The sequence below is a fragment of the Pogonomyrmex barbatus genome, unplaced genomic scaffold (assembly GCF_055798465.1).
Source record: "Pogonomyrmex barbatus isolate J1 unplaced genomic scaffold, ASM5579846v1 scaffold2, whole genome shotgun sequence".
Taxonomy (NCBI): Eukaryota; Metazoa; Arthropoda; class Insecta; order Hymenoptera; family Formicidae; genus Pogonomyrmex; species Pogonomyrmex barbatus.
Window position 1 is genome coordinate 20,829,463 of NW_028297116.1, and position 25,212 is coordinate 20,854,674.

General features: G+C 39.7%; 1 protein-coding gene across 2 annotated transcripts in view; it reads right to left on the reverse strand.

Moving 5' to 3' along the window:
• Ddr (discoidin domain-containing receptor 2) overlaps positions 1 to 25,212 on the reverse strand; it is a 168,630-nt gene that overhangs the window by 17,218 nt on the left and 126,200 nt on the right. For both annotated transcript variants that reach the window (XR_016138987.1, XM_011643757.2), the window contains exons 7-14: positions 23,708 to 23,887; positions 19,199 to 19,338; positions 18,503 to 18,710; positions 15,314 to 15,469; positions 12,313 to 12,488; positions 4,201 to 4,321; positions 2,858 to 3,009; positions 1,494 to 1,807 (exon numbers count right to left, since the gene is read on the reverse strand). Coding sequence is in view for 1 of the 2 variants with exons in the window: in XM_011643757.2 (XP_011642059.1) it covers positions 1,494 to 1,807; positions 2,858 to 3,009; positions 4,201 to 4,321; positions 12,313 to 12,488; positions 15,314 to 15,469; positions 18,503 to 18,710; positions 19,199 to 19,338; positions 23,708 to 23,887 (1,447 nt within the window). In the remaining variant the exon portion in view is untranslated. The remainder of the gene's footprint in view (positions 1 to 1,493; positions 1,808 to 2,857; positions 3,010 to 4,200; positions 4,322 to 12,312; positions 12,489 to 15,313; positions 15,470 to 18,502; positions 18,711 to 19,198; positions 19,339 to 23,707; positions 23,888 to 25,212) is intronic.

Sequence of the window (25,212 nt, forward strand, 5' to 3'; positions counted from 1 at the left end):
CCTCTACCCATCTCTATCGGCCTATTCCGAGTGAAAATCGCAATCGTCCGGCGAACAAAACGTTGTTACAGAGACATCGCGAATGCAATAAAAGGAAAATCTTTTATTGGCTGACATAGTGCTCACGGTTGAATTGCAAGAATCCTCGTTCACGTTCGTCAATTCACATCGTTTTCATATTGTATTCTTAAGTATTTCTTGTAAAAAAAAAAAAAATAATTTCTCTTCAAAGTGAAACAGTATCGAAGCATTACGCTGTATATAATTATGTACAATGCGAAATGCGAGACATTACTCGCTGCAATTTGTAATTTTTATCCATTGTATTTTATATTCATTATATAGATCGTAAATAATTATTTTTCTTTGCACGATATTATTCAATAAAATTAAACATATTGCGCCGAGTATCGTTGTAATCAGTGGTTGCTGGTTTTCAAATATTCCAATGAAAAATCTGGGATGAAGCACGTACAGCGCATACGCGCTGATTCGCTAAGTAGGTCATAATGGTGGATTTAGATGGGAACGGGATTTTCGAAAATTGCGAAGCATAAATAACATTCCGGATAAACAAGATTATTGACAAATATTTCATGTCGCCGGTCGCGCCCCCCCCCCCCCCCCAGAAAAAGACCCTTTGAATACAGAATATTTTTATGTTTCCAATTTTCTAAAGGTGAGAGAACTCTCTTTCCCTCTTTTTCTCCCTCTCTCCCCGCTTTATGAAAAATTATATTGACGCGGACATGCGCATGCGAGCACGGACGAGTTATTCGATTACATGCCAATCATCGATCGCTTAAAGCCCTTCCGCATTATCCGGCCGCATCTACTTAATGCGCGTAGCGTGTCATTACATTCGGAATCACTTTGCGCCGCTTTATTGAATTACGTCATTAACACGGCGCTCTATAATCTATTGAAATAATTTTCTATCGCTATACGTACTACTTTCTTTTTCCGTTTTTATTTGCTATTAAGAGCAATTATTTTCTGAGAATCAAAGCGTAACATACATTGTACATATTTGCGACGATGTTGACGTTGTACTTTAATCTTTTTCGAACGGTAGAGTCAAAATGTCAAGTGATTTTACAGTATTTAATAGTTTTAAGTATGTAATAATTAATGCACTGCATCAGGATAATGACGGTAATTGCTAAAATTTAAGTGTTACAAAATTTCACGTTATCATATTATATTACGTTAAATATTGTTATCATTCATATAAATAGTATCGAGTATTTGTATTCGTAAGATACAAGAATAGAATATATGTCAAAGCACACGATGACTTTTCATTATAAAATAGATAATGTGCTAAAATGAAAATGTTGAGATGTCAATTATCATTTGCGACCGCTGCTGTATCCTATTGATTATGAAAATGATTATTCTCCTTGCCAAAAGGCCAAACATTTAATATTCATAACTCTCGCTTTTATATAAACTTTTATGTAAATCAGAGAAAATTTATATACGGTTCTTACCTAAGAGCATCAGAAGAGCCTGGTTTTAAGGATTTAACAATAACTAGATCGCTAGTGGTGTTCCTGAAGATCTCGTCATATCCGGGAAACCTGTCAACTTCGCAGAGGTGAACGTCGCCAAAGTATCCGCAGCCAAGATTTTCAACGATGTTGAGCTTCTCCCGTGGAAAATCAAGGACGCACTCGGGTATTTCCTCCTCTTCCTCAGTGAGCATATCCTCCGGACTGTAGCTAGTTATGCTGCTGGAAGCTTTTGCGCTCATTGGCGGTGGTGTACTGGGCGTCGGCGAGGGTGGCAGTGGTGGTAGAGGACTCTGCGATGATACACACGCGAATTCAAAAATTATTTCTTCTCGAATTAATTTGGTGTATCAATATGCCATATAAATATATACCGAAGCAAATACTTGTAAGCAAATATTTGTACTTTTATTCGCTGGACGAAATTATGAAATGTGAAAAAAAAATACGATATTGCCGTATAAATGAAATGGAATAAATATTCCTTCTTTTCTATATATCAAGGAAAATATTTTGATAAATATTTAAATAAAAGATAATATTGCGGCTCATAATCACGATATTACTCTTTTTCGATACAATCTTGCTTTCCCGTAAATTAATCAAATCTGATAATATAATCAAACAGAAATACACAAATGCACGCTCCCCCTCATAGAACTACTATAATCAATAACCACGCCCTTTACATTATCGCTCTATAATCTGTGTATGCCCACGAAAGATGTTTTCTTCGCGCTAGTTATGATTGATAGTGCTCCGTTGTTTCCTCGTTTTTCGGTCATTAATCCTCATAATTCACAGGATGAAGTATTTTGCGTCGTGCATATTGTGTAGAGTAAACAACCCCGGTTGAAAACGAGATTAAGTCGGAGTCGATATACATATATAATACAATGATATACGCCATTAAAATATATTTTATGCAGCACGTAATTATCATAGTCCGTATAAATATTTCAACGCTATGAAAAGATTATTCATCATATGTTATTTCCATTTATCTTCGTGAAAAAATATTTGACTACTTATGCGAGCATTATTTCCGTGGAAGTCGCATTCATATTGCGCCATAGCGGAAATATTACACGTATATTTGGACAATCTTACGGCGTAGAAAATTGAAAAGTCAAGCGGTATAATATTCGAATTAACCTCGTGATTTACATAAGCTCCACTGGCCGGTTTCGCAAGGTTGCCTCCCTTTCGGCGATCGTGACGGAGATCCGACGGTCACGAGATGGTATTTGACACAGTTTCGCGTTCCGAAGTGCTCGTGTTAATGCTAGAGGAGGGCTTAATCGGCGCGGATCGCATGTCTACCGTACATTTTTGCGACTCACCTTACAGATCTCCGTACTGGCATAATACTTTTCCGGCGGAGGTGGTATGGGCGGCGGGTTAGATGGATATTCTTGGACCGCCGGAATTGGCCTGGCAAGATTGATCGTCGAGTTAAGCAAGAGCGGAAGAACCGGCTGCACCTCGTTGTTCCCTGTCCGGATGACGCGAGAGCGAAGCGGGAAAGAATCAAGAAATTCGACAAAGTTAAAAATATAATCACAACTAGTCGTCGACGAGAGAGAGAGAGATTGCCGCCTGCAAACGCCTTCTCCCGTTCCCTCGCGTTGAGTTTCCAAGTTTCGGGAGATCGTTACCATTTTTTAATGAGACTCCGTGCAAGCGCTGCGAAACTCCAACGTCGTCCAACTGCAGCAAATGAAGTTTTTTCGGAAACTCGGAGAATGAGAGGAGGAGAATGTCTATTTCAATTTATTACGGTATTGTTACGATATTGTTACCTATCACACTTCTCGCACACGCAGGCTCACTCATACGGTAATCGTGAGACATTCGTGGACAATCGCAAAATTAGACTCCCGACGCTGTCAATGGATCATAGCGTTGCTGCCGTTACCGATAATAAAGTTAATTAATCAAAGACCTCAATCTAATTCGATTAAACAAGGTCGCGCGACGCAACAAACAGTCTCTCTGCGGACTGCGACTCCCGCTGTGTCCAGCAAGCTGTGCCAACTACGAGACGCAATGGAATAGTTTGTCGACTATTCCAACTACGTCGTGCGGCCGCGGCAAAACCAGGCGCAGAGATTCGAAACCTCGGCTTGACCGTCACTTGGGACAGCCCGTTAGAATTCCCGCGATAACACGAAACTATCCATGTCGAGACGAGGCAAAGTCAGCGAATGCAGAAATGGAAACGTCTTCGGCGAAATTGAACATAACCGAGACGCGGAACGGTCAATTTCTGACTGTTACCGTTGCTGAAAATAACAAATTAATTTCAGACAAAATTTATAATGTACAACAGACTGTCAATTATCGGTGAGATTGATTAGAAGAATGAAAAACAGTCTGTAAAATTTAACAGTATATAAAAATTTTTTAAAATATAATAACAAAAAAATAAGACTGAAAACAATTATTTTGCATTATTGGCGAAAGCGGAACAAGTTAAGAATCTGCGAAGAGATTGATTCGACATAAATTTAATGATCTCTTAAAAATCTTGCAGCAATTATGGATTTATACAAAATCTTCGATACGTGGCATATTTAATATGGTACCTTATCGATAACCTTTCTCTAATCCCGACTAACAACGAACCGAATTGTAGATACGAGCGGAAACGAGTGTAAGTGTGACTTTTAATATTGATACCAACCAGTGTAATCCGTGGTTTTGTGTAACTGCGGCGTTGTTGTGCTGTAGGTGGCTGGATGATATTGCGCTGGAAGTGGGGGGCAAATTGGCCCCTTGTCCTCACCCTCCTCTGGCACGGAGACCTGCGACCGAATATCGAGCGTTATCATTAATGCACCTTACATTTATGCACACGCCGACCATGTATATCGCGCGGTAAAAGCGATATACTGTCGGTTACTCTCTCCTGTTTTCCGCTCTCTCCCCCTGCTCTTGCTCTCCTCAGTATATTCATAGCCGACGAAACGAGGAGACACAGCGCGAGGTCCCAAGAGGTTGGCGCCGCGTCTGGTTATTGTGTACCGAAGCAGCAAATACCCATTGGCCTATCGACTTGTTACGTATCGCCGATTGAGTAATTTTATTTTACGGCACACGCTACCGTACAGTAGACAGATGGTGGAAAGTAGCGCAAGCTTATTTTTGTTACCGATAGAAAAGATAATGCCGAAATGACTCCCTAGCCATTCGCCAAGCTTCGTAAACATGCTTCTCTGTTGTTCGTTTCGATATAATTTGAATTTAAATTTTATGGATATATTTAAATATTACGAAATGTTTTATTCTTCAATCTGTGTCAATTCTGAAAGTCGTTAATGTATTTTCTATAATGTGGTATCGCTCGCATTTACATACAAATACATTAAATTTATCTGGAAGATTGTGACTAGTATATAATATAAAGCAAAGTAATTTGAGGACAAGAACGAGATTTCTTTCTGCTGTAGCTGATAAATATATCAAATCTTCACGTAAGAAATTCAATTTTAGGGTCATGCAAAAGGATAGTTAAAGAAAGATCATAATGAACATTTGTCTCATTTCTCAAATATTTAATAGAAATCACGAAACATCGGTATTAACAGCAAAGTACTCTCGATGTTGTGGCGTAAGTTGCATTTGCGTTTCTCCATTAACGGGATTCGTCATGGTAGCGCGCTTTCATCTAAAATGCGACGGTAAAACCGCGCGGGTGCCCACCCGTAAAGCTCTTATCTCGCGTCACTTCCTCTCGACGCCTTTATCTTGGTTCACAAACCGTACGAAAGTGCACGAGGGTCTGGACGATCGAGCCCGACATGCCACCTCAGGAAATTAGCAGTTTTATTATAACAAACAATATAGGGTGCCGCAGACACTGGGGGGATGTTTACGTCGCGGCTCCTCGTCACTTTTCTTCGCACGATAAGACAACTCGCGGAGATCGCAGGAGCACGACGGCTGTTGTATACAGTGTGCGCGCGCGTGTATGCGTGCGTGCGTGTGTGTGTGTGTGTGTGTGTGTGTGTGTGTGTGTGTGTGTGTGTGTGTGTGTGTGTCGCGATATAATATCCATTGATTTTTGTGTTGCTCCAGGCATGGGTGCCGAGGCTGACTTGCGAGGACGTAGGGGTGGGTGTTAATTTCCGTTTAGGGAGCGTTAGAGGGTGCCAGACTGATGAGATGCTGCGGCGCAGCCGTTAAGATAAGATAACCACTTAGCCATCGGGATTCTACGCGAGTCTCACTACTCTGCCCTCTTTTGCACTGTCTCATCGACGTGTACATATACACATATACGCCCAGTGTTACATCCCCCGCCGCTTTTATCTTTCTCGATCGCTCGCGTTTCTAGTACGAGGACTCGCTTCCCGCCATCGGTTTTAACCATCTAACATCTCTTTCTCCATTAGGGCTATCTGAAGTCCTGTCGCGACTTTCCGCGCCCTTATGGTCGAGCATTCAAAACGATGTCGACAGCGATCCTCGTTCCCACCGATCGGATGCCGAAACGGCGTCGCGACGCCGCGATGGCGGCTTGGAAGTATTATTGTTGCCCGAGAGATAGTAATCCAGTTTATGGAAACGGCTTTGCTTATCGTCGTGCAAATAGTCCAATCGGATATAGCAAAGCAATTCTTGACGCTAGAAAGGATCAAAGTTCGCAGCTGCTAATGAGACAATCGATTTAGATCGATGTTTGATTACACCAACCTGCATCCTGAACGCATGATTGAATACCGTTGCACGACTTTTAATATTATTATTATCAAGATGATTAAAAGTTTATTTTCGTATCACCGGTCTAGCGTGAGATCTTGTTTGTACGTCATATGTACCTGACAGAGAAGAAGAGAGACGCGATGAGCAACTATTAAGAATTTATTAATACGCGAAGTTACGAGAGCCATCGCGTTAACAAGCCGGCGATAAATGGAACAACCTGAAATAACTCGCTTATTTTTAACGATAGAAAATAACGTTTTAAAAATAAAACAACTCGGCATCTAACAACTTATTCATTGCTTTTTTTTTCATATTATCCAGTTTAAACAAGACCGAGAAAATAAGTTTTACAGACTTTGTGACTGTGATATTTTTAAAAATATGAACTACGTATTTAACAGCGATGATTCAAAAATAATAAACATTTTCTTTCGATCGTTTAATACATTAACAAAATTTTCACTCGTGAGGGAAAAGCTAAATTATTTGGAGAGGTGGACTTTTACTGACCTTGTGATTTTAGGAGCCTTTCATTGTCGATACAATCATGAGACGCGAAATAATATAGCTTTTTCCCTTCACGTGTGATATATCAATCGATCGTACAAAAGGACCCTACGGATTCATGCATTCGTGATTCCTTTCGCAAATCCGAACACGTTCGATTGGCCATGGAATGGTTTTATCAACGTATCAGTCGTCCGGCATTGTCTGACGTCAAAGAGGGGAAGCTTTGATATCTTTTCTTCTTTATAAGTTTGGTATTCTGAACACAGAATATCGCCTGGTGAAATAAATTATCGGCGCTAGAGGTGCAGAGAGAGCTTACATGCACACGTTCCGCGGGATTTATCGAAGTGGCGTATTTGTTCAGAGATATTGCGTGTTTGCCCGCATACTAATCGCATATCGAATTCAACCGCGATTACGAGATCGGCAAACGATAGCACCGAATAATCTCTTAACGAGGGCTGAATTAAAGGTGCGTTTAAATTGAGTGGATTACTGATAATTTACGTGAACCGATTCCCGTCAATTTGACCCTTCATACAGGAATGACACGAGGCTGTGAGATCTGATTTCAGATAAAGAAGAAACAAGTTCGTCTTTTCCATATCATCGTAAATATGATAAAACGCAATCACGCGTTTGCAAAATTTTATACACTTTTTTATGCAGAAAAAAATGTGGAAACAACAAAATGTTGGAAACTGAAATTTTCTGACGCGTGTAATGCGTTTTATATATTTATATTTATACGCAAAACGATTTGCTCATTATTTGCATTACTATTTCTACCTCCGTTTACGCACGTTACTAATTCGAGAAAAATGTTAAACTTATTAACTTAAATGCAGCCCGCCGGAAATACAAACGGTGATGCGAAAGGAGTGCTGGGTGTAGAGACGGAAACGAGAATCGAAATCGTGAAACAGGTTACTCGACAAAATCCGTGAAGTGCCAGCGAAAAGATTTCGAGCACAAAACGATCCTCCATTAATTAGCACCAGAGTGCTTTTTGCAATTTTCATTACCATGAGTACATCTTCGCCTTCTTTCCGCAAAAGGCTGCGCGACCCGTCCGGAGCTGTTTGCACATTTTCCAACTCTGTCCAAAAGTGTTTCTCATACGTTTCACTTGTTTCATGTTTTTTAATAATTTTTCATAGCACTGACCTGCTTTTAATTAACGCATTCTCGTCTTCTTTCTACTTTGGCATATTCTGTTGTCACAAAACGTTCTGTCCCTTGGATATTATAATTATTATATCTAAAGAGTTTTCAGCATTTTCAACTTACAGCGACACTTTTTAAACTTCCAAAGAAATTTATGACAATTCTCAAATGTTTCTGCATAAAAGCACCGTTTCTTCTTCCTTTTTTTCCTAATTCTGTTTAAACATCGTCAGTCTTTTCCAACAATTTAACAGATAATTTTTTTAACCATCGAGTCGTGACAGTGCACATACATAGATATATTTAACTCATGGCTAGGATTACAGCGCACGAAAATCAGAGAGCTTGTTAGTTTAAATTAAAATAATCTGTTTTCACTCGACTGTCTCTCGTATCGAGTCCCTTTCCGAGCTAAACTCGGTAATCGCATTACCACTTACTTTTGCACGGGGTCTCTCCTTCAGCCGTACTCTTTTCGCATGAAAATGCAGAATACGGATAAACGCGCGCGTTTACAAAGCTGCGCCTCACATTCGACGATAATAAATTTTAAATTTATTATATGAATGAAATCACGAGCGTATTTGTTATTGTTTGTCCGATACGTCCCGCGCATAACGCATATGATTCACGCACATGCCCTTAAGGCAATGTTGTAAACGGGTTTATTTATTGCAATCCACTGATATGTGGATAATTCAATATAATTTGATTTGCTAATTTGCGAAAAAAAAAATAGCCTGACCTATAATACGCGGATGAGCGTTTACGTAAATTAAATAATCCCACGCAATGAAATCTGGAACAAGAATTTGCTGCATCGTAAATTCCCGGCGAGGAGGGAAAAAAGAGCGCAACACTTCGCGGAGCTTTAAGCGATATACTATCCCGGAGTTTCCCTCCAACGTATTAAAGCAGACCGATGGAGCTGCCGTGTCAAAAAAGAGCGAGTCTTCCATCATACTCGCTCTAAATGGGATCAGACAGATCGATATGGTGTCATCCACGAAACAAAGTTTAGTTTTCACAGTTCATGATGCTCGATAAATCGTCGGGGTCTTGTGTTCTGTAAATTGTCTTCCTGACCACTCCCGATAGAGGGATAGGATCAGTTTCTACGACGAAATGGATGTTCGAACGTACGAAAACTCGACGCTGATAAATAAAAATGTACCCCGTGAAAAATGGCGGATTCAAACGCGGGATCATTTGCGATCGATAACAAATGAGCCGCGGTGATTAATAAGTTGTAGTTTGCAGTCATAGAGTGATTAATTAATTAAGCGCTGGTAGACGATAATACAGTATTTAGCAAACGAGAGGCGATGAATAATTATACCGCAATAAATTGGCGTCTATTTAATTAATGACAGTTCGTGGACAAACAGACCTCGAAAAAAAATGTCGGTGTTTTCGATATGGTTAAGCAGATATCGGATTTTCGTCGGATTGAATCAGGTACACGCGAGCAAAGTGCGAACAAAAGAAAACGTTGTTCCTTCCGACCCGTATTGCTCGATAAATTGACAGCGGTTTCTACCTGGCAGACATAATCTGCCATCTTCTCTGGAGATCCAACGTGGGTCGCAGGTTGCACCCAGGGCAATAGGGTCATTTCGTGAGGAGGAGAGGAAATCGGGGGTGGCTCGCGCAACTTCAAGACGGGACAAGTAGCAGGTGGCTAATGCCGGGAACGTTGGAGCAGGAGGAAGAGGAGGGAGGAAGGAGGAGGAGGAGGAGGAGGAGGAGAAGTGTCGGTGAAGATGGGCGAGGAGAAGAAGGCGTTTGGAGTATATATGACGCCGCTTAGCGGCGGGTGAACGACGAAGATAACGCACGTCTTCCCGACGACGACGGCGTCGCAATACGGCCATTCTGGCAGCTCTTTTAATTAAGTGGAGTCAGCTCGACTACCCGTGCACTTCTTCGGCGGCTGGTAAAAACTTAGCCGTGGAAGATATTGGGTTGTCGAAGAATATCTTGAGTGATGTATGGTAAAAGCGGGAGAGAGACGTGTGCGCATTGGTTCGAGCTTCGCCAAGCGAATGAAAAATATTACATAAACGCGTTCCCCTTTCGTGTTCCCCCCGCTCCTCCCTATATTTACCGATAGCCAGAACTGATTGAACACGATTAATTAATTCCCGCGCATATTTGCTAAATATATGAATATTATGATTATTTCTGCATATCAAATGTGATATGAAATATTATATAGATTATCATTTTCAAACTGTAAACTCTAATAGTAGAGAACTTGCTTGCTAGAAAACTTCTTGATTCCTAGAACTTTCTTTCACCTCATTTATCATTATTAATAATGAGCCGAATGAAATATTCCGAGTGACTAATTAGTCACCCTGATAGCTAATGTCGCCATCGCGAGTCTTCAATTTATTTCGATAGGTTGTTAGCGTCGTTATTAATTGTCGACTGTCGCTTCGTACGTTTCTCTAGTTGCCTCCATCCGTGCAAACAGTTAAGTTAGGAAAGCTCCAAGGGTTTGCAAGCTCAACTGTCTGGCACTCATTATTTCTCATCGTTCAGCAAGTCGTTAATTACTGTCTTCCGTTATATCCCGCGAAAAAGGATGGGAAAGTACTGAAGCTGTCCATTTCTACGAACGAACTTCACTTTGCTATTAATCCGGTTAGAACAACAGTGGCTTGGTAAACATACGCGAAGTTCTCAGAGTTCTTTCTTTTCTCCGTCTGCCTCACTTTTCTCGCTCTACTCAGTATTAACTTTTTGCGTAACACGTTCAATTCTCTTCTAACGTTTTATTCCTCATTCTTACTTTCTCGCCTCTCATCGACGGCACTTTCTATCTATAGACATTACTTACTGCAGAATTCACTTCTTACCTTGTTACCTTGCACTAACCATCACAAATCGTCGGTTTGATTTCGCAGATAACAGCGGTCTAATCAAGTAACAGAAGATACGAGTGTACACTTTGTTCCTCGATTTTTCTCTCTTCGGCATTTTTCTCTCTCAAACGTGTTCCGATGCTATTTTCAAGCCAATGTAAAATTTAATTGTTAAGTGATCTTGATGTTGATCAAATGATCTTTTATCGCACGAAATGAATTTCGAGACGTAAATCATCACGCTGCGTAAAGAGCCAAGTTTAACATTTATAGACTATACATCGTGAAAGTCGTGCAAACTGTCCACCGGCGAGGGCGGTAAACGCGCGACGTTAATAATTCTTGTTGCTTCGTAGGACAGGAGTCGGAGCGGAATTTACGACAAAGTTAGACATTCCGCGTTAGAACGAGGTGCGAGACTGAAAACGTCTCTTTCGCCGGAAAACGTTTCCAGCGGGTTCTGCCGCTACGATGGAATGCGACGTCAGAGAAAAATAGGATCGTTCGTGTGCATCACAAGATATTTTTCCTATTCGTTCTACGCATTGTATCGCGATGGGAAAAAGTGACGATATTTGTCATGCATATAATTTGTTTAAAAAAATCTTATTAATCATAATTTTTTTTTTTATAAATATAACTAAATGTAAACTATTATTATAATTACTATTAATGCGTATAAGTTTCACGATTGTGTGAATCGCGAAAAGATAAAAGCGCATAACGAACAAGCGTCTTTCTAATCGTCTCGTTCTAGCACGATCTCGTTTGCGACTTCGCCTGAAAGAAAATATTTGATCGCCGCATTTTCCCCTCTAGTTACGCGCACGCTCGTACCTAAACCGATGTACGTAATAGGTAGGTATAAGTTATTTTGCGCGATTGCTCAAAAGCGCCGTAAAATGACCTGAAAGCGTAAGTAAATAGATGTGCCTGTTCGGTTTATTAAAGTCAGAGGCAAGACTACGGCATTAAACCAGGTTGGAAATCGAGCAAAGAAAAATTGTGACCGAAAAACAAAATCGTCGTCATTTAGTGAATTGTTAACATCATTGTTAACATGATAAATCACTATACAAAAGACTATCTACTATACTTGAATCTTTAATTAATAATTTTTTTCTTTATGCGTGTTACGTCCAAACCCTAAAATTCTTTTCTATGTAAAATCTCGAAAGAAAAGTATGAAATAAAAGGGTTAATGCTGATATTTCATGTAGCGTATGACAAATTATGAAAGATTGAATATATAAAGAATTTATGGAGATTCAAATTCTTCACTATTCTTTCTTATTTTAAGAAATACTATTTTCGTTTACATGTATTTCAAAATGAAAATAAAACGCCAGTAGATTGCTTATGCTATGAGTTTATCTCGCTTATGATGAAAATGAGTTTACTTTTACATGATAAAAGAAGATCATTTTACTAGAAGTCGAAAGATTTGTGAATACATAGAGAGTCTGCTGACTTAATATTACAGCGGTACTAAATTATGTACATAGACATGCATACATGTAGTAGTCGATCTTTATAGTAACCTTGAGATCACCCTGTTGATCGTAGAAGGTTGACGGCGCGAGAGCAGCCTTGAGCCTACGGTTCCTATAGAAGATGAACATGATCGCCGCGAGCAGCATCACAATTACGGTCGTCAAGATGCCGATAACTAAACCGACGAACTGCCTCGATTCTGGTTCCTTGCTTTTATCTGGAACTGAAAAGTGGATATGTGTGTAAACAAAGTGTATCTATATAATATATACGTGTATATATTGTATATATAAACGATTGAAGGTGTATATATAGTAAAACAGATGCACCCGTCATGTTTGGGGATACGGAGGGAATTGATTAGCTCAACGATTAACGGGTTACACCGCAAGCTCAGTGATCTTGTACATTGTCACTGGCTTAAACTGCGCTCTAGAGATAATTTGCATTAATTAATCGCAACATCGATTGTAAGTCCTAAGGATTCGAAGCCGGTCCTTAACGTTTAAATAATTGTCCTTTGTGAATCCTTTCGTGTTTTTTTTTTTTTTCTAAACGATTATTTGCTATAATTTAATCGATCATATATTCAGTAATTCTTTCCGTGAGAAATCCTTTTCATCATCTTTTTTATCTTTCTTTATTCCGTATCTTTTAGAATAATAAAAATTAAATGTAAATTAATAAATAATAAAAATTAACATCGAGATTATAATTGCATCATTTAACTTTTTAGTAACTGCTAATAATAATATGATTCTCCAGAATAAAATTTTCCATTTAACTGAAAATCAGGATTTCTATTCTTGTCATTACAATTGATAAATTTTCAGATAATTGTGATTGCCATTTTGAATCAAGCGCAGTGGAATACCGATAATCGTACTGATAACAAAAGAATTTCCTATTAATAATATTTCGATGTTGTTACAGACAGCTGAACCGTGCGTGTACATGATAGCGAAATCACTCGTCCATGATGCTTGATGCATCAAGCAACACGACCTATCACCGTGGATAATCCTATCACCGCCGAGGTAACCTCGCATAATGTACGATGGAACGATAATGATGATTGCGTTCATCACGAAGCTCGTAACTAGATCACGGTTGATCAGTGCCCGGCTGAACAAAAACAATATTCGCTGATGGCTTTCGTAGTCTACCGCAACAGCCTGATCATCGCTCGAGTATTTTATAAATCAATAAACAGGACAAGAGAACGATCTCATAAGTCATTAAGTTATTTCATAATTATCTAATTCCGTGATATAATTGCTCGTTGTCAATATATTTGAAACAAGAGGTTTATACTCAGACATTTAACATTATTAAATAGCAAAGTCATAAGTACAAAATAATAAATATTTAATTTTTTCACATACAATGATATTAAGGTACTTTATTAATAAATAAAAAAATAATTATTAAAATAATTAATAATAAAGAAGAAATTTATCTTAATGTTTCTTCATAAAAGATAGAATAATTTACAACGCACGGAGATTGAAATTGAGCCACTAACTTTTTCTGATGAACTGCGATAAATTCTTTTCTTCGTCTTTCCTCCGAATAAAAATATCAGAAAGAAGAGAGGTTAATTTTCCGGATAAAGATATATCTGCGAAACAAAAAAGATTTATCTTGTTTCATGCTCTTGTTAAGTTTTCGTGTTGATCTCCTTTTTCTTTTGCAAACCAATTTTGGTATAATAATGTAGCACAACGGTCAACAAGAATGCAAAATATTATTCTTTCTAATATATCGTTGAACGTTTATTACATTAGTCCGCAGATTATTATCGCGTTCGCGCATTTGTACTTTTCTGCGCGGTGTAATACGTAATGAGTATTTGGTATACACTGTGCTGCAAGTGAGAAAATGTAAATGCCTCGTCCTGCTTTCTTGCGCTTTATCTCGGACGGATTTAACAGACGGACACGCAAAGAGCAATTCGAGCAATCGTATACATAAATATACAAATCTATTGAGCACGCGAATTAGATGCTGGCAACAGTTATGAAGAAATTTCAACAAATCCGACTAGAAATTTCAGCAATTCATCTCCGTGTGATTGAAAGATTTTACTCTTTCGCAGTACAAGTCGCGGAATGTCATCAGAAAGAGAGATGCAAATTAATTCGCCGTCCATCTTATCGTCGAGAATATTAAGTGTAATTAATTAGCATTAAAAGTTTCGTTAATGGATCTTGGTCTTTTTAGTAGTATCTCGATACGCCACGCCACGACATCTCAGTCGAACAGAAAGTTAAGGAATTAATCAGGTTAATTGCGCGGCTTTTGTAAGGATAAAAAAGGTATCGTTCTATTGGTTAACAAACTCAGCGCAGCCAAGGGACAAAAGCGACCATTTTCTTTCATGACATTTCTTTTGCAGGTAATCGAGGACGTTCCGAGGGACTACTCGATGTACTTTTTCGCGCAGTTTTTTCGCTCTCACAAGGTTTTCAAGCCCCATCGTCACCGTTTCTCCATTAATTGTGGTGTAAGGACGCACATCAGAAAGAAGATTTCACCAAAGATGCGGCTTATTACCTTCCAACTTCATACTATTATGACGTCCTGACATGAATAATAGAGAAAGTCAATTATCTGCGTATAATATTTTTCAAATTACTATCTCAATGTATCAATTTTTATATTTTTATATTTTTATGTTTTATATAAGTTTTCATGCATTCATTTTGTCCCAATTTTAGATTTTTTTAATCCAATTCACAACTTTTAATAATCTGAAAAAACTGAAAAAATTATGTGACATGTGCCATTCATAAAATATGGATTCGCGATAAATGTACATTGCATTTTAATAATAAAATATTCAAATTAATATTTCTGTAATAAATTGCTAGCACAATCGTCGTGTAATGATTCTCTTTCCCGACATACAATTCATTCATGATACATCGAGCTCATTGTTATAAAAGATGACAAGGAGAAAAAGCTCGGTGAAAAGAGCGTCAATTACGCGGAAAATTATGAACGTAGCTTACCGAAATAACAATAGAAAGATCGGACAGGACTTACAGGTGTTATCTTTACTTTCCTCCTTATTAAAAGTAGCCTTCACTTCGTCTCTCTGCAGTGGACCCTCGTTATTTTGATAGGGGCTGCCGGTCGCCAGTACAATGGCGCTCTTGTTCTTCACCTCCTCGTCCTCGGTATTGTTCCATTCGGAGATAACTGTGCATTCAGGATTACAGCTAATGAAATCCACACTCGTCAAGCTCGCATTAAATAGCCGAGCCAAAAAATATCTCGCCCACCGTGCGTATCGTACGGTGAGGAAAGCGTTATTGAAGCTAACTAGATTAATTAATGACTAGGTAAATTCCATTGTAAAATCACCGATAATGCACGACTAATCGACGAATTATTAGAAGCGGATTTGGTATTTGGCATTGCGATATCGGCAAAGAGAAATGTGCGCGATACTCAGAAACGTATTAAATTCTGTGCGATGTCTTTTGACGTTTTCGATCGGATTGTACAAAATGTCCTTTGTGGTCATGATGTGGACACAGAGGATTTCATTTGTATGCGGGATAGTTTTCTACGACATCGATCGTTCGAAAACGAACAAATATCGCGACCAGAATTTAATTCGCGTCACACGCAGCTGGAATTTCCCGTTAGGCAAACTGAAAATTAGTACCGCGGCAGTTTATCGACTAATGGACACCGGAAAATATTCCAATTTTCGAGCAGTTAGACGCGGTTCGTACGCGCAATTTATAAAAAGGAAAATTAATCGAGGTGAGGCGCGATTGCCCTTGATGCTTTCGCTGGCTGGGGTGGAAGCTCGCGACGCGGCTCGCTCGGTGGAAAACTCGATGTCGGTGCCGAGGGGACGCGGACAAGCGAGAGGGGGTGAAGGGGGGACAGGGGGGCGATATATTTTCCTATCGATGACGCGGCTCAACGAAGCGTTTGTGCGACGTGAATACGAGTTATGTGGTATACAGGTGACGAGGAACATTGGTCGTTTCTGGGCCGGTTGGTCCAACTTATCGCTCGCAGTCAGAGGAGGGGAGGGGGAAGGGGGAGGGAGGGTGCGCCGGAGTACGTCGAATGATTAACGACGTACCCACTCCCGCGGTCGGCCTGGTGCAACGAAGCGACACAGAACTTTCGAAAGCTTGCATTACCAGAGACCGGCAGCTAAGTTCCGTCTCGGATCGTTTGAGACGGATTAAAAGAAATATCGGTGATCGATATGCGGTTCCGTCGCATGTCGGATTAAACCAGCTCATTGGCTAAGTTGCCGTAACAGTTGCGTTTTGCCGTTGTAGGGCCGCGGACATGATCCTCTTGACCGAACTTGGAAGACTACGGGAACACCAGTCTTACGCTGGTGCTGCAAAATACATTGTCTACTCTATATCACATTAAAGTGAGAAACGCGCTTTTAATTCCTAGAAAAAATTCATGAAGCTTTCTATCGTGGAAGTTCTAGCGAGCGGAGGAGATTACAGTTTTGATTCTAACTTTGCGTTCGTATTTAAAGAACCTGGAAGTTCTCTTAAATAAGCTATATAGTCGTAATAGCTTTACAAACTCATAAATGTTTAATAAAGTTTACTATTCTTATGCAATTGTAATTTACCGCGTTTCTCGATCGCGATCCCTGTTGATATTTTACGTTCTGTAATACTTTCCGCATATGCATTTCCGATCTATATGGGGATTTGAGTTACTTCATCTAAGCAAACAAAACTATCGTTTCTGCAACAAGTAAAGAAGAAAATACAACAAGCGCGTTTCTTGAATTTGCAAAGGGGAAATGTTTCATTTTGGAAAATATTAATCTTCAACGAAACGTTACTAGATAAATTGTGTACTGATGAAGAAATTATGCGTCGTACGTTGTTTAAAAAAAACAATGTGATATTACAATGTGCAGTTTCGTAGAAATAATTTATAGTTAGAAGTGAAATACGCCCGAGTTTTATGTGCCACTTGATATGGTGACAAAGAAAATCACTCGCTTCAGCGTTACTCTGTCGAAGTTATCTTTCGTGAAAGGAAAGAACACAGCGCACTGAGAGAATGATTAACGACGGCTTCGCTCGTCTGGCTCGTGCAACATTCCGGCTTTTCGAGACAAAACTTTTTGAGAGTGTATATCCGAGTGTGCGTCTATGTGTGAATGTATATGTGTGTGTGCGCGCGCGCATGTGTGTATGTGTGCCTGTCTATGTGTGGTAAGTAAGTTTCGTTTCCGGTCCGTGACCACGTGCTCTCATTCGCACAACGTGCCGTGGATACTTCTGCTTTTTGCCTTTCGCGGTACTTTAAAGTCAGGCGCACAGCAGCGTGGGACTAAACGATTTCAGAAACTTTAAATGTTTCACACTGTCTTTTATTCGGGATACGATACTACTGTCCGGGCAATTCCGACAGTAAATAGTATATGTAACTGCGAAGAATGTTTCCCTTTTATGCTCGTACATATTACGTTTATTTTATCAAGATCTATAAAGAAAAGGAGCGAAGTAATAGAAAAGAATTATTTATTTTCATATTATAAGTGGCGAGAATATATGACATAGCACATATGACATAGCATTTATAAATTGAAAAATAATAAAGCTCTTTAGCTCGGTATATTTTTTAAATATCTTGTCTCATTACTTCTCTTTAATCGATTTTGTGTATATTGAATACTTTTTTATATCTCTACTTGAAGTCAGTGAAATTCTCTACAAGAGAAGTTTATCTTATATCAGTTTTAGAGTTGTACGTATCTACCGTACATTTTTCTCGAAACTACCCTACCGTCGGAATAATTTTTCTCTTCGAGTTTCGCGCGCACGAGCTTCGAGACGATTTCCTTTCTGCCGTCTACAATATCGTCGTGCTCATATCTTCGATAAAAAGTATGTCACTTAAAATTGGAAATCATGTCGGATCGCGCGGCCGTAATAAGACGTTTCGAAGCTATTCTATTTTTAGATTTCAATTTTCGGGACCGGCTACTTAGATTTTCCATTTAATTTAAAAGTGCGTTTACAGGAAGGAAGCCGCGCGCGAGAAAGGACAAAATTCCAGACGATGTTTTAGCTTCGCCATTACTTTCGGTCATTGCGAGGGCGCGCGAGTGTTATTGAAAGTAACGCGCGTTCGGGAGATAAATTTCGGCTGCACGTGGGATGGCACGTGGGAGGAAGGAAAAGGGAAGGAAGGAGGAAGAAAGGGAATCGATTTTTCTCTTACCTGATTCGAAGATTACCTCGCTGAGCATGATCCACCGTGCGGCGAAGTAGAGCTGCAACTTTAGGAAGCGGCCGGCGCGCGAATGCAGCTTTATGGTGACTTCGCGCGCCTGCTCGAGCACCTGATCGGGTATGTAAGAGAAATGGACAGGCTCGCCGGTAAACTGGTTACCACCTGTGCCGAGGTAGACCTTCGCGTATGAGAAAACCTGCGAGAGCAGCAAAGAGATCGTTGTACGTGCGAGCGCCTTATCGGGAATAGAATCAAGCGATTGGACGGCGCTCGAACGAGGTGGAAACAGTCGCGCGTGATCGTATCGCTTCTTCGTCTTCGGGGATGTCGTAAGACGTATCGTTCATATCGCTCGTAAAATCGAATTAGATCGAACGTATACATAAAGTGCCGTTATATAGCGGCGGAAACACTATGCTCGCTGTGTAATACATTTTAGAGAGATAGATCGCGCGGATGGAAAATAATTCGTCGAGCGAGCGCGAGACGAATTCGCCATCGATGAAAATATTAAGCTCGCAAACAGGCGGCGCCGCCGGAATTGCTGTAAATCGCGAGGAAATGTTTTTAAAACCGCGGTAAAAGCGCGGAGGCGTCGCCGAATGTGTGATCGTGAAATTTACGGTAGTTCCCCGGAACTCGTAACTTCCGAAATAATGTCGGTAACGGCGCGAAAGGCGATACCTGCACGTCCTTCGTGAAGTAATTGTTCATGTGTAGGTGTATGGCAGTGAAGTTCCTCGAGTAGTCGAACTCAAAAGTTATTTCCACCGGACGTCCGAGCATGTTGGGTGTGTCGTTTCGCCAGCCGACCCATTCATATCCTTGAACAAACAGATTATTCGTTATAATACTTCGTAACTTTGACGAATCCTGAAAAGAAGATAAAGTCAAGTGCCATTGGCTAAAGCTGGACATCTTTGATATTGAACTTATGAAGTCTCGAAAGATTATTATTGAGTTTACAGTGAGAAGTGACAAGCAAATTCTTCGAATTTTTCTTTAACAAAAAATTATTAAAAAATTTATCAATGAAAATTGACTTTTTATTGAATAATGGTATATGATTGTATACATACAATGTATTACTTATTTGTGATTTTTGTGACGCTTTTTAACAATAATTGAACGTTTGTATGTTACATCAAATTCATCTTTTACACATAGAGAGAGAGAGAGAGAGAGAGAGAGAGAGAGAGAGAGAGAGAGAGAGAGAGAGAGAGAGAGAGAGAGAGAGAGCGTATCCAATAAAAATTGTAACCTATATATGTCACGTAAAAAGATTCCAATACATGCGTTTGAATTAAAAAAAAAAAAGTTTTATGTTGCGGGTTGTATGGTACGGTAAACCATTTATAGGTGCGGTGTACGCACCTATAAACAAGACAATAAAATCTGTAACGCGAATAGTGGACAATTCGTGCGTGACATCGAATTTATTTGAATGTAGTGTAAACGAAAAACGTATGCATGAAATAAACAAATGTCTAACATTTCCATGATAAATATATGTTATGTACATATTACATATAAATGATGAATGTAATAATGAAAAACGTAGGAACTTTTTTGTAAATTTTAACTTATTACTTATACTTATTAATGTTTACTTATTATGTTTATTAATGTTTAAGTTCTAATTATTATGGATAAATCGATTAGGTAAAGCATCAGGGGAGGAGCAGACGGAGAAAGGATTTTATTTTTCCACTAAAAACTTAATAAAAACTGATTTTCAATGAGGTAATACCAAAAGAAGTTTCGTATAACTTAAAGTCTTCCAGGAACGAAGTGCTGTGCTATGCTGCCGTTTTACAACGAAGATAACTTAATAAAGGTAACTCGGTAACTTAAATAATTTGCAAGCACGTGACCTTCGCAATTTTCTTGGGATTCAAAGACGTTTTCTGTTATGTAATGCTGCCAGAAGTCGTGCGAGGGTGTCCGCTTAATAGAATTTAAATTACCCGTTTCAGATTCGCAAGTTGAGCTCTCGCGTGGGACTCGTATGCTTCCTCGAAACGTTAATTACGTTTCGAGTTTGTTTTCGTGCTTTCTGTTCCTCTCACTTCATTTCTCCCGGAAATGTTCCGCTTGGTATATAGCAGCGCGAGAAGCGTGGTACGCGATACGGAAGAGTTTCGAGCTATGGAGCAGCCGCGCGCGGCAGGTTATTGCGCGAGTCTCGCCATTAGATCCCACTATATGAGTACATGTGGAAACACACGTGTCCCGCGGGAATATGCGGATTGAAAATGGACTGCAATAACCCTAAAGCCTGGCCGGCACCGGCGCGTTATGCGTTTCTCAGAAATGTCTCTGTTACTTTCAACATTGGTTCCGAAATCTCTAACTACGCCACGTAGCTGCATTTTTCCATGTGAATGTCTACACGCGAACCCGGCTTATCACTGTTCATCATTTATTGCGCTGCACTCACCGGAATTAATAACGAAAAAAAAAAAAAAAAAAAAAAAGAAAAATGAAAAAAAAAGTACTCGTATTCCCCCGACCAGCATTTCTGCGGAAAAAATGTACATGGAGTGATGATTGGATTTTCGAATACATGAATACTTAATAATTTAGCTTTTTTTAAAAATTTTAGATGTTCAATATCTGTTCTCAAATTTCACACTTCTTGGCTGTTTTTATTGATAGTTTTCAATAAGTCTAAATGTTTTTGCGTAAATACAAATGTAAGAGAAATAACAATATCACGATGTATTCATAATCCTTCAACATTTTTCATTTATATTTTTTTTTCTGTTTCCTTGACACCTTTTTACATATCACGAAATGTTGATACATAAATCCTACTGTTACCGCCTTAGAAAGATCTGTTCTTTACACTATAAATTTTTCCTTTATCTTTTATGTCTACTTCTTGAAAAAAATCCCCGAAAAAGAGATGGTTGAGATAAGGAAAGAAAAAAAAAACGACGGGGTCCTCCAGTCTCAAGTCCAGCATTGCTGCTTCCGCGTTTCGATTTATCGCTCTCTCTGGAAGAGAATAGCGTGTTCGTTGTAGCGATATAAGAATCTTAGAGTATATTAAAACTTAGGAGAATTTCAATCACGCAGTTTGCATTGTACGCCCGCACGCGACTTTGTGTTTGGATTCCTGTGCGACAACTACTACGATCGTCCCTTCCGTTTTCAACAATATACCGGGGTTCGCGCGGTGGCGTTATATCGCCCTGACCTATCCGCTTTCATATAGCCCCCTTCCTCCCTTAATATCGTCCCTCGAGTAAATAGTTTCCAGTTTCCTGTCGTCGCCGCCTTCGGCCGCTATCTACCATCAATTCTGAACCTTCACGAGGATCGTAAGATAACCACGCTGGGTGGATATATTGTACCAACACCTCCGCCAGTTGATGATTTTCTCCTTTAAAGCGTTTCGGAACTGTATAGTTACGAGCATACAATGCTCGTAAACCAAATATAAGGATGACCACGAGCTGTCAACTGCCATACGTTTCATCGATACTTTATTAAACAAGAAAGTAGTTTGTTACAAGATCATTGTACTATTTTAATTGATATAGATAATTATATAATATGTAAATTTTCCGTAGCATTGAGAAGATCTATTTCAAGGATCTTTGGAAATAATTTTTTAAATAGTAAATCATTGTTGATCATTTCTTTCTACGAAAATTCATAAATATATTAAAAATACTATTAATATATATATATATATATATATATATATATATATATATATATATATACAATAAATATATTTTTATATGTATTTCTGTAATTCTTTTTTTATTTTTTAGTACTCGATTTCTTTACGCAATTCTGAAGTATTTTTAAAAGCTTTCGTATGGAGGTGCCGGTGCAAATATCGATCTTGACTGGGAAATTCATCTCGACTGGAGGAATATCGGACGACGATGTTTCCCGGTTTAAAGAGAGTCGGGAGAAGTTGTACGCAGTTTTGCCGGGTTTAAAAGTTTAAGAAGGCGGAAGTACGATGGTGTATCCGAGTGTACCAACGGCGGTGAGGGGTATCCTGTGGCGTAAATGGAAAGACACAAATGTATCCAGAAGGCGAGTAAACAGCGGCGACTGGTTGCAGCCTAGCTCGCGGTTCAATATAAATGTAAATTGGAACAGATTCGAGCGGCGCCGTGGAACACGTTTGGCTCCGGAGCCCGAGCTCTTTCGCCGGCCCTCTCGGCTTTTCTGGATTCCGCTGACCCTTTCGACTTTCCCGTTTACACACCTACACACCTGGGGTTAGACCGACAGAAAAATTTCATTTTCATTTTGGCATACGCGCCTCGGAAAACGGACGCATCTCACGTCACGACGACGACGAATATTACACCTGATCAATCGTTCGAAAAACCATTTCCCTACACGAGCACATCCTTTTCAATTAAATTTTGACGGTCATTTGGTTCCCTGAATAAAATCCGTAGGACAGTTATCATTGACACCACGACGACGCATTACTTCCAGCCGGTGTCACGCGCATTAATCATCGCTTCATTAAATGGAAAAAACTTTTCAGACTGATCAAACGTATCCAGCAAATCGATTAGGAAGTGAGCATCCGTTAAAAACAAAAAAAAAAAGAAAAAAAAGAGAGAAAACATATCGGCAAAGTAACATGTGTTTTTGATGCGCGAAATCAAGCGAATAAAACACGTGTAAATTGAAAATTCATGAAATAACGAAGCAAATATATCCGTTCTAAAACGGAAGTTATCCGAGATATTTTCATAGAATTCTCGTCACACATTCACATATTTCAAATTATATGCGCTACGCTACGGGGAATGCATTTCATACATAACGGCTATGTACAGGGATACTGATGTAGTGTTTTAATGTTATTCAAGATACGTTGCGCGCGCTCTTATTTCATTCACGCTCTTCTTACTCGGTCGATTACATTAATAGGAGTGTAAGACGGTTTGAAACAAGAGGCGTAATCGCTCCGAGAGACGTGCAGTCCGCGTTACAAGATTACAACACGGGTTACAGGATCTCGGGTTCGCTATTTAGCTCGGAGAAAGAAGTTAACGAGTAAGATAGCGTGAGATACCGATAGAATAAGAAGACTGGACGGTGGGGCGGACGGGGGTGGCTCGCGGAGACGGCTCTATCACGCTAATCTAGACACGATCTAGCGCTGGCGCTAATCTCGTTCCCTGCACGAAGCAGTCCGTGCCTTACCCTTTCCGTTGCCGCTGACGTCCAATCTGAAGTTGTCGGGACCCTTTTGCCCGTCGACAAGTTGACCAAGTCCCCCGGAGAGGTAACCCGCTTCTTCGCGGCCATCGTACGTCCTGTCGGAAAGGTCAACCTCGGAGCCTCTCTTGATTCCTTGGGGCATGGAATACGAGACGAGACCCTCTGGAAGAACAAGAAGAAGTCAGATATAAAGAATATATAAGCTCCTGAACTATGCATCATCACGTTGCTACGTGGTCTAGCCATGAACGTTTTCTCCCGACAGTACGTGATAAGATTGCGGATATGGTTACGGGTAAAGCGCACGTCGTCGGGAAGAAGTAACGAGGGTCAACATTTTTAATCTCGGTGCCCCGAGGATTACCGGGATCGATCTGAGACGGTGTCACGCGATAACTAGACTAGAAGACTTGTGCTTTGATGCGAACGTCGCCGACGTCGATCTCTCTTTCGTTGCGTCAACGTGTCGCGCAATTTTCGTTAAAAATGCGCCGGAGCGAGCGACTTATGTCAGAGCAAAATGTGCTCCTAGACTGTCAGACGTCAATAAGCACGAATGAGTTACACGGTTTTGTACTTGGGAGGGAAATGTCTCTCGCTGCTCGCTCATACCAATCGGATATTTTTCCGTTCAGTAAATTGTTTTCACAAATTTCAGTATAAAATATATGCGCAGAGATATGCTTCCCTCACACATTTCGCAATGTTTACACGAAACAGTTGTAAAAGACCGTTTTGATGAACGCGTCGATAGAACAAAAAAAATCAATTCAATTTGCGTAGCTTTTTCATCGATGACACTGGACAATAACAAAGCGTCGAGCGTATTTATTGCAACTGCCTATTGTAGTTTCATTAGCGTCGATGATAATAATAATAATAATAATAATAATAATAATAATAATAATAATAATAATAATAATAATAATAATAATAAACCCTTGTCAAATGTGGGAAGTATCTCATTACGATAATTGCACAACGTGTAATTCCATGTCTTCAATATATCTTCCGTCTACCACTTGCATGATCTACGGTCCTTGCCTCGGTAATGGCCCGAACGTTTGCTAATGCTATTCGTAAGTCACAATTTATTTTGCAAGTCAATATTATTGGCAGCCACTGTAATTGTGCGTTTAAACGATATAACGATGGTCGGAGCTATGCAGATGGCACAGTTAGCGGCTGCCGCATAGTTCGTCGAGGTTGGATTAATGTAGACGCAGCTGTGGCTCACGGCCCACGGTGATCATAAATCTAACTTAATCTCAGATTCGGGAGAAACTGACGCGTTACATCGGCGTCTCGTCAGATAGTCAGCGAAGGTTGACGATTCACGAAAATTCAAGTCGAAATCTCCCGGCAAACGGAATACGAATCGATTACACGTGCTTCAATGTGCCGTCACACACATCTTTATATATTATTATTTAATATTATTAATATTATTAATTTATTGTAATATTATTATTTAGTACTGTTACAAG